The 10779-nt window shown below is 40.6% G+C and overlaps 1 protein-coding gene and 1 long non-coding RNA gene across 3 annotated transcripts; both read left to right on the top strand.

The window, feature by feature from the left end:
* The first annotated feature begins 88 nt into the window (after window positions 1-88).
* pa2g4b (proliferation-associated 2G4, b) lies at window positions 89-7533 on the top strand. The gene is made up of 13 exons (XM_078255012.1): window positions 89-281; window positions 2551-2679; window positions 2756-2861; window positions 2981-3050; window positions 3227-3319; window positions 4001-4064; window positions 4157-4235; window positions 4317-4395; window positions 4487-4620; window positions 4708-4802; window positions 6132-6259; window positions 6418-6471; window positions 6563-7533. The coding sequence occupies exons 1-13, from the start codon at window positions 194-196 to the stop codon at window positions 6620-6622; spliced, it is 1179 nt and encodes a 392-aa protein (XP_078111138.1). The 5' UTR covers window positions 89-193; the 3' UTR covers window positions 6623-7533.
* Window positions 7534-8459: 926 nt separating this feature from the next.
* LOC144520897 (uncharacterized) lies at window positions 8460-9363 on the top strand. Of its 2 annotated transcripts, XR_013502263.1 has the most exons (4): window positions 8460-8524; window positions 8625-8651; window positions 8890-8912; window positions 9010-9363. It is a non-coding gene; the product is annotated as an uncharacterized LOC144520897 (long non-coding RNA). The 2 variants fall into 2 exon arrangements; XR_013502261.1 differs by having other exon boundaries at window positions 8484-8651.
* The last annotated feature ends 1416 nt before the right edge of the window (window positions 9364-10779 follow it).

Here is a 10779-nt window from a genome sequence, read left to right on the forward strand (position 1 = left end):
CAACGAGCTAGCTAAGCCGTGAACTATCTTGACTACGGAGTGTGTCTTTGGCAGCAGGCGGGATCTAGAGACCGTAGGCTGTCTACCGAAGTCGGGCGGGCCGGCGCAGAGAGTAGCGTGGTCCATCCTGTGACTGACTGACTGACACCCGCCTGGGAAAAAGTTACTCTGAGTTCGTAGACACACTGCCAACATGTCTGGAGATGACGAGACACAGGAGCAGACCATCGCCGATGACTTGGTGGTCACCAAGTATAAGATGGGGGCCGAGATTGCGAATCGTAAGTGAAATGCAGCGGTAACGTGCCGTTTTGACTCAGTCCTTAAGTATCAGGATCAGTCTGTTAGCTAGCAGTGTCAGCTAGCTAGCGTTAGTACACAGGCAGCAGCTGTGCCATGTGCCACAGCAGTGCCAACGGTAGATCATATTAGAAAGCGGGCCTTTGTTTAACATAAATGAAACATAACGGTTTCTATATATTTAGACCGAGGTTTTCTTTATAGCAACCCATAGTTGTTTAACGACCCGTTGCTGTCACATTAGCCTGGTGAGCTATGTACGTAGCTATCGTTATGTGGCTGAGCTAACGTTACCTTCCTAGCAAACGTTAGCTAGCTGCAACTGCTAACGTTAACGTAACAGATAACAATGACAAGTGCAAAATTGAATGCCAATATGGGGTTTTTTCATAGACTAAGTAGACGACATTTAAATGTAACGTTAAGCCTACAGCTTATTCAACTCGAGACAAAAAAATTGTTACGCAAGAGACTTAAAATCAGATTTGTCCAAAGTCGGGTCATTTAAAATACCGTTAACGTTAAGCAGAAGCTAGTTAAAATGCCTGTACTCTGCAATGTTAATGTCACGTCAAACATACATTATTTATTGAACTTTGAAGAATAAAACAAAAACACAAACTCAGTGTTAAGTCACCAACATGAATCGTAAACTTTACATGCTGTTATTACTTGTGGTGGAAGAAAATATACTACGCAATAAATTATTTTCAAGGCCACATGCACACAACAGAATTAGTGTGATGTCATAATTATGAGTTAATGTACTGTAACGTTAAATACCATCTAAATCTATCAAACCTAAACGCATCAAAAGTCAGTTTGCACCTGTGTTTCCAGTATAATAGGGATTATAAAGTTGTATACACTTTTACAAGTATAAGTATATCATTTTTAACTTTAATTGATCCAGGGAAGGCTTGCTAAGCACAGACATGCTTTTTCAACAGTGCACAACTTCACACTCTTAGGTTACACTCACTCACACCTGTCAGTTGCCCAGTTCAACCGCAGTCTTTGTTTGGCCATAATTCATTTGCCAGTCTGGTTTACATCAATGACACTCTTGTGTCTTTGTGGTTTTGTATTGTAGCTTATCACAGCTGACCTACTTATCTGAAGTTAAGACATCTAATTTACTACTAGCATTATGCTATTTCAAGCTGATAAACAGTTGTCAGACAAGCTGTCAAATGTTTATCTTCTACTAAATGTAACATCAGCTTAGTCTAAATTAAATGAGTTGTCCACAGTGTAACTTGCTGTCAACACTCACAAGCTATTAATTGAGCATTGAACAGTGAGCACGAGTTGTTCTTTGTGTTACTGTTGACCAAACTATCCATCCTATCTAGCCGCAGTAGTGGAAGTCTGGCACCTGTTTATTTAATCAGAAAAAATTATATATATATATAATAATGGTGCTGGAAGGATTAGATGATCAATTGAGTGAATGGACAGACAATTAATAGATGATTTTTGGACTAAGGGTTAGGGGGCTTTCACACCTCATTTAGTTCGGTTGAATTGCACTAGAGTTCGTTTTTGCGTTGGTGCGGATTCTTTGGGCAGGTGTGACTACAGCAATCTCACTCGGATGCGCAAAAGCGGACTAAACGAGAACAAGCAAACTGTAGCAGCTTGCAATGTTTCTCTCACCGAAATAGACTGCGGTCAAGCTCGCCGTCACTTGCATTTCCGTGATCAAACCGTGGTTTAGCCGTTGTTAAAATTGGAAACAGATGCCAGCAGAGCGAAACAATGTCTGAAAAATTATTTAAATGAAATGAGCTGGTTTGCAAGAAATATGCACTACTCTAGAACACAGTATCTTCTTCCTGTATTTACTTTCTTGCTCCCGCCCCAGACACATATGACCAATAATCACTGCTAGTGATGCAGTTTGCTACGCTTGGATTTTTCTTACTGTAAAAACAAAAGCGAACCAAGGGGAAAATGCTTCAAGTTAACAAACTCATCAACTGATTAGGACCAGAGCAAACGAACTATACGTGTGAAAATGCCCTAAAAGATGTCACTTTGAACATTTGGGAAATTTTAATGTGCTTTTTGTTCACTATTTTCTGACATTTTATGGAACAAATGATTGATCGACGGACCCCAAAAAAATAATCAACAGAATTAACGATAATAAAAATAATGGTTAGTTGCAGCCCAGCAGTATATACCCTCTGTTACTGACCTAGCATTTAAACTACGTCATGGCTCATTGTCTCTCTTGTCTTGCAGAGGCTCTGAAGGCAGTGGTTGGGGCAGGTATGGCTGGAGTCTCCGTGCTCAGTCTGTGTGAAAAGGGAGATGCCTTCATCATGGCAGAAACTGGGAAAATCTTCAAGAAGGAAAAAGACATGAAGAAAGGTACGTCTTTCAGTTGCATTTCATCAGTCACCGTCTCTGACTCGGCACTCCCTCATTCACTCCCTTTCTTTCGCAGGTATCGCTTTTCCTACTTGTGTTTCAGTTAATAACTGTGTATGCCATCACTCCCCTCTGAGGAGTGACTCTGATGTCATACTGAAGGACGGGGACATGGTCAAAATGTAAGCTGCCGAATTTATACATGTCCATCCTGTGTACTAGACAAATTTATATATTTTAGTTTATATTTTATTTGCAGTTCAGACTTTCTTACGTGTTATTCTGTTCCGTTTGTTCACAGTGATCTGGGTGTGCATGTTGATGGCTTCATCTCCAATGTGGCTCACAGCTTCGTTGTCGGAGTGACCAAGGTATGTCATCACTGTTGAATTATACCTGCGCTGCAGCGCTTATTGGTTTGTTCTCAAGAGCCGTGATTTGTAATGTAATTAACTTGATTACTGGTAGTCGCGCTATTAACGGCTAGTTATACTTTATTTCGTCCCTCGTGACTCTTTCCTCTAACGTTCCTCCTGTTTCACTTCAGGACAACCCACTGACCGGACGGAAGGCTGACGTTATCTTAGCAGCTCACCTCTGTGCTGAGGCTGCTCTGCGTCTTGTTAAGCCAGGAAACCAGGTATAGCTGCAGACACACATACCAGACGGCTGACCCTCGGCAGAAAAGGCAGTTGGACTGATCAGTCTCCCCGAGTTGGTCAAAAAAATGCCTTGGAACACACCAAAGTGACGAGACGTAATACAGCTCCATAACAGCAGGCAACGCTAATCTGTATTGTCGCCCAAAAATGAAAACCGGCAGCTGATTGGACGAACACGTCACGTGGGTCTGGTTTCTCCGGAAATTCAAAGACGGACTGTCATGGCGGCTTGTTCAGAATACGATCTCATATTGTACTACAATAGTTCACCGAAACGTGTTTCTGAAAACATTTTAAGCGAGAAATAGGCCATGCAGTTGCTGAATCTGATTTTGAGAGACTCTAGTCACTCTCATCCCGCTCCCCGTTTCCGGGTTAGCACTCTACCAATCAGATTGGTCATTTGAATCCGACTGCCGGCAGTGCCCGCCCCACCGATTCAACATGTCAAATCGGCCAAAATGAAGGCCGACGGCCCCTCCGACAGCACGGAACACAGCGAACAGACCCGAGTCACTGACCTCGCCAGACTGTCCAATGGCCGATTATCGGCTTGGTGTGTCAGCGCCTTAACACTCCTAACCTGACCACTGACTGGAGTGACGGCATCACTGTACACACCTCGTCTAACAAACCTCATTATGTCTCTCTTCCATCAGAACACACAGGTCACAGAAGCCTGGAACAAGATTGCAAAGTCATTCAAGTGCTCCCCTATTGAAGGTGAGTGTTTGTGAACATTTGGCACCTTCAAGCTCTGTGATTTCAATGATATACATTTTCCGAATGTAATTTGGCTCCTTCAATGTGTGCAGGCATGCTGTCACATCAGCTCAAACAACATGTGATCGATGGGGAGAAAACTATCATTCAAAACCCAACCGACCAGCAAAAGTGAGTTCACTCGGCAAGTGCTTCTGTCACTGACCTGATGGGTGTATAACCAGTGGATGATCTTGTCACTTGTTTTTGTAGAAAGGACCATGACAAGGCTGAGTTTGAGGTGCACGAGGTATATGCAGTGGATGTGCTCATCAGCACTGGAGAGGGGAAGGTGAGAGGAATTTTTGGTATAAATTTGTTTTGCTTAATTTTGCAAATGTCTTTAAGGAAAGGTATTTTTGATACAATGTTTTGAAATTCAGGCAAAGGATGGAGGTCAGAGGACCACCGTTTACAAACGAGACCCCAACAAGGTGTACGGCCTAAAGATGAAAACATCTCGGACATTCTTCAGTGAGATGGAGAGGCGCTTTGATACAATGCCTTTCACTCTGAGGTAGAATCTTTAAACTTCAGATCAGATGTTTCACTTTTTTTATTTTATCTAATAATAAAAATATAATTTTTCTGTTTGTGTCCTCAGAGCATTTGAGGATGAAGGCAAGGCCAGGATGGGCGTGGTGGAGTGTGCCAAACATGAGCTGCTGCAGCCATTCAACGTGCTGCATGAGAAAGAGGGTGAGTGGAACAATGAGGGATGTAATGACGGGTTTTGGAGACCATGAAAAATCTTATAGGAAAACTTCACATGGTACCTAAATCTGTAGAAAAATGTCACTGCCCAGGTTGTACTGGTTATTTGTTTTTAGGCCTACAGGATTTAATTACAGCTAAGCCTTCTGGCTGTCCCAGCTTCTAATAAACCATTTATACGAGAAATGCCTTGGTTGTCAATCAACAAGGAAAGGATGCTGGCCTTGCAGGAACCCTGGGGAGCGTGGCTAACTTTCTGCCGTCGTTCCCCGCAGCGTTGTCACTCGACTGCCGGTCCTCTTCTGGTGTTAACTGGACAGTGGTCTTGAGCCCCTTTTTTAACACATGTACTGCAAACCTGAAATTATCTAGACATTACCCGGCGGAGCTGTATGTAAGAATGCAAATGTCCAAATAAGTTGGATAGTCGAAGAGACGCCGAGATTTGGGAACTCTGTCGGTAAGGGCCGACACCAAAATCGTCAGACAAATTTAAGGAACGGCAAGAGACTCGGTCATCTATGACCAAACTATGAATCGCCTCAGTGACGCAGTGTAATTTGCGTCCTGTCTGCTGCACGCTGAAATGAAAAGCTCTGGGCTATGTCTGGACCTGATGCCTCGGACATTGTCCGGAGTTCATATGTGAAACTGCCTGTCAAATATGTCCGAGCGTACTTTACTGATGGCTTGCTTTCTAAAGTGACTGCATGAAATGAATATTGCCGGAAAAACTTTACAGTTGTAAAATCCTGTCTCATAGTATTATAAATTGCGGTGCAGGGTTAGGATTTCTAATAAGCATTTAAACTCCCCTATGTACTGTACAAACTGGACTTCCTTGATTGTATTTCATTGTCTCACTGATACCTGAAACAACACAACTACAGCAATGCTTTTTGTTTAGTTTTTTTGCTTTTATGCCATTTTCAGTCTGAGCAGCTGTTAATAAGTCAAAAGCGTTTCTTCAACTAATCAGTTCATTCATTAAAAAAATCTGGCAAATTTCTCCAGCATTATTGTCCTGCAAAGAAATGCAGTCATGCGCAGTCTTTAAATTATAGTACTTTTTAAATAGGATGTACAAATATGCTTCTTTAACTATCTAATTAGCACTGTTTATAACAATCAGCATATGCCTCCTCTAATATGCAATTCTAAGGGTAATCCTAACAATTAGTTTTGACCATGCATTTTAATCAGTTAATGAACAGCACTGGTGTCCATGCTTTGTTTTGCCCTATGAACTGAAACATGAGTTGTCTACCAAGTGGGACTGTTAAATGCAACTTCATCAACCTCCTCTTTGTCCAGGTGAAACTGTTGCCCAGTTCAAGTTCACCGTGCTGCTCATGGCCAATGGACCTCTGCGAATCACAAACAGCCTCTTTGAGCCAGAACTCTACAAGTCTGAGCATGAAGTGGAGGACGCAGAGCTGAAGGTAAAATCAAAAAAAAAGTTTGATGAATAAGGTATTGCATTCCCTTCTCGAAAAAGAATGTATTTGACTAATGGGGTCGCTCTAGCATTCTGTTTGCTGACTAGGCATTCTCAAAGCCATTATGTGTTTGATGTATTGTACTTTTTTTTTATTTAAAGACTTTGCTTCAAAGCTCAGCCAGCCGTAAGACTCAGAAGAAAAAGAAAAAGAAGGTGAGTTACAGGGCAGTGTTTTATGAAATAAGAATACATGTTACAAATGTTTCCCTTTTTTAATTTAAATATTTTTTTTTTCTTTTTAAAGGCCTCAAAGACTGTTGAGAGTGCCACCGGACAGGCAATGGAGACTGAGGCGACAGAATAGATTTCTCTGACAGACATCTGATGACCCAAAGAACAGACGTCACGAATCCTTCTGTCCCAGCTGTCTGAGGCACTTGCGGGCGTAGCCGCTGTGAATACCTCTGAATCTAACTGATGTCAGTCTGGGATGATGCTGCTCCTAGTTTCTGGCACTCCACCTATAAAACACACACACACCCCCATCCATCCTTAGTAAATTAAACTGTCTTTGAGACAGCCTTGTTCTCTTAACAGTGGCCAACTCTGCTACAAAAGAGGATATTTTGTGCAAGGGCATAATACTCACTGGGACATTTAACAATTCGACTGACCTTGAGCCTTCGTCCCTTTCTCCACAATAACTGTAGATATGACTGAAAGATATTGAAAATAAAATGAGTTTGAGAGTCGCCAAGGATGATGAATGCACAATACTGTCAGCGTAATTGTGTGGCATTAGATAATTTCCTTGGGGTCATAAACCTGAAGCCATGCTTTTTGAAATGAGTGTAAACTTGTCATGGGATAATTTGTAACACCTGTCTTTAACCCTGAAGTTATAAGCATGACATTGGTCATTAATATTTTTCACTTCAGCACAATTACTGCATTTATACTGCTCTCACTAAGGTCCGTCTACTTGTACATTGTGTACACGTCTAGGAATCTACTGTAGGTTGCTTAGCTAACTAAAACTGATAATTTACGATATACTGGTTGAGTAATTTAACTGGTAAAAAAAGGAATTTCTCAGTTGTGGATGATCTAACTCCTGCCAAGGATTCAGCATTCAGTCTTGTGGTGCCACCAGTGAGTCTGACAGTCTGTGTTTACATAAGAATTCCATACCTGTGAAATATATGGATGCTTTTGTAAAACAAATCCCAATTTCAGAGACTATTTTTGGAAACATTAAAAAGCCACCTGACATCATTTGTGTGGTTGTGTTTTTGGATTGTGTGTATTCAGCAGATTGTCCTGATTAGTGAAAGTCTTGTTTTTCAGGATTTTAAACATTAATGAATACCTCTTTTCAAGTTATTTTACTCTAATTACATTGCATTTATCAAAAGCTAAGTCAGGAACTTGTGAGAGAATACCTGCCACCAATAGTTAAATGACCAGCATAAAGAAACATACTGCAAGAAAATATATATTTGGTGGGAGAAACGCATAAGCATTAACATATTTCATTTATTGGCCTAAAAGTACTCTTAGCATACTGGAAAGGGCTTGTTAAATTACTACCACGTGTTTTTTTAAGTTCCCACAGGTTAAAAACACAAATTCACTGTGTGTGTGTGTGTGTGTGTGTGTGTGTGTGTGTGTGTGTGTGTGTACAAATGCTGAGGACCTCACTTCTGTGTCCTTAATGGTAGTTGGGTCCCTAGACAATATCGCCTATCACATGTATACAATTTATGCTGTAAAATTCTCTTGAATATTTGTATGGTTTATTAGTACACCAGTGAGGTCTGCTGCATGTGTGCACAGTGCAAAGTACTGTAGAAATAGTAATTGGATTAGATTGACTGTATTGTCCACCTCATTGGAAATTTGTCTATGGCTTCTCTCAAGTCCGGCACAGTACATACAATACACACAACACACCATTAGAAACATACATATATATATATATATATATATATATATATATATATATATATATATAACATACAATAGTGCAAATGGGCAGGTAGCAGCAAATAGGTTATATAAATAATAAAAGAGAGCATATAAACACATAAAAAGCTACAGCAATGGCTTAATACACCGGGTAATTTTGCTGTACACGCTTTACTTTATAGAAAACTACTTTTCCCATGTGTTACTGAAGTCCAATGAAAGTGACGTAGGACGGTCCATATAAATTTGACGTCGCTAGATTATGACGTTCTTCTTGGAGACGATTCCTTAGCGGTCGGTACGTGAGTCCTTTTAGCTGTTGGTATTAGAATCCAAGTTAATCATCATCTTTTTAAATCAATCGAACTAGTCCTTTACATTGTCCCTCTGTTTTTCAGCATTCCCTTCTCAACATGAGGGCGAAGGTTTGTGTTTTATGTCCGTATGATCAAATAATCGTAGTTTCCAGTGGTGCTAAAATTTGCTAGCTAACGTTAGCGAGCTTGAGCATGTCGAAGGACCAGCACAGCACGCACATTAGCTTTCAGCTGTACAATTCGTGTTTTGTAGTTTTTATGCTTTTAGTTCAGTTGAATATATGTATGTCTTCAGAAATGCATTGATTAAAGGAGGAATTAATTTCACGTTGTCTGTCTTTCGCAGTGGAGAAAGAAGCGCATGCGCAGGTAAGAATGCATGACGCATGTTTTTGTGCAGTAGTATCAAGTCTTTTTACGCTGTGATGCAAAGAATTTCGGCTGATTGTTTCGTGTAATTTTATAGGCTGAAGCGTAAAAGGAGAAAGATGAGGCAAAGGTCCAAGTAAACCGTTTTGTCCGCCATGGCTGTGAAGGCACATGTTGCCAGCAAACAGGCCGGCGAGCACAGCTGAAGACCCAGGACCCTCCCGTTGTCGAGTCTGTCAGTGGTTCCCATTTCAACGTGAGGCAACAGCGCTGCAGCAGCTGATTGATGGTGGAGAGCTGATTCAGGACCTGATGATTGATGCTGGAGAGCTGATTCAGGACCTGCTGAATGACAGACTTTTTTTCGGGACATACTGGACTCATTGTTCTTAATTCCTCAACTTTTGTCTTTTGTTTATACTGTGATTAAAGGTTTTGGTTTCTAAATAAACTGCTTTTTTTTTTTTTTTTAGCCCTTTGCATTTAAAACGTGTTTCTATGCATTTAGTGGTGGTTAAAGAACTTTTCAGGAGGTGGTATATCTGGTCTCAACTGTTAAAGCAGCCTGAGTCATGTCTTCATGAAAGACATTTTGACATGTCCCTGTAGGAAAAGCAAGGGTCTAAAGTGTATTTAGCTGCTAAGGTTTTAGGTCCTGGTATTGTTCATGGCTGACTGGGACCCTTGAACAGTAAGATGGTATTTGTTAAACCTGTGCTTTTCCTACCCTGACAGTCAACATGTCCCCTGTTAAAAGTGACTGTTGGAGCAGTCCCTAAACCAGGTAACTACACTGACTGCTTCACCTTCAGAAGGCAACTAACCAGTGATGGAAAAACTATTCAGAACCTACACCACAGTGTGAACGGTCCCATCAAAAGAAAAAAGAAAAACCTGCATTCATAATTACTCTGATAAAATGACCTGGTATTAACAATCTACTATGCAAATGTCTTTTAAAAACAAATTAAATTATTCTATCCAATGACTAATGTGAATGCTGTAAGCAGGGCTCATTCAAGACAAAACTATTGACTTGAAGGTCGTCCAATAATTCATGCTTTACTTAGGCCAAGGTGATTAGAGCTGTGGCTGGAAAACACTAGAGGATAGCATTATCTTTCTCCATATGAAGTTACAAACTAATGCATCCCGGAAATGAAAGAAATTCGTTATGTAAGGCAGAAGTATGGCACAAAACAGTTAAATCTCCTATACAATATTATTCTGAATGGGACAACGAGCGCTTGTAAAATTGGGGTCCAATGAGCACATTTCAAGACAGGAACCTGATGTGGACATCAGGTTTTAGAAGAGGCATAATATTTTTTGATTCCCTTCCTAGACGGTCCAGCTTTCGACAAAACTGATCCTGTCAGTCATAGCATCAGTGTACTTGGATAAGAAATAACTGATGTGTCCATGCAAAATGTCATCTGTAACTTGAAATATGATCCTTTTGTTTTCTCAACTGTCCTGGAGGTGTTGATGTTAAGTGTGTGAAGAAGAAGACAAAAAGAGGCAGGGTGGAAAAGCTGTTGACTCTAGACTTTAATTTAAAAAAACAGATCCAACAAATGACAAAACTGGAGGCAGCATGGCCTACTAAGGACTACATTATCTGTGGTAAAGGTAATAATAGGCTATTGGCACATTTGGTCTTGCTTTTCAAAGGCTAACTTTCTATGTATATGCTCTGATGAGTTTGCAATTGTAGCAATTAAAAACATGAAGTTACATTAATGCTGAATATTCTGTGTAAAGTAATCACTATCATGAGCTGTAGCCTACGTTGCAGTAACAGTTGCACACAGTTACACATTTGTACATTATTACACAAAAACAAGTCAAGTTAGACTTTGTCATT

Source organism: Sander vitreus, chromosome 7 (assembly GCF_031162955.1).
Source record: "Sander vitreus isolate 19-12246 chromosome 7, sanVit1, whole genome shotgun sequence".
In the NCBI taxonomy this organism is placed as follows: Eukaryota; Metazoa; Chordata; class Actinopteri; order Perciformes; family Percidae; genus Sander; species Sander vitreus.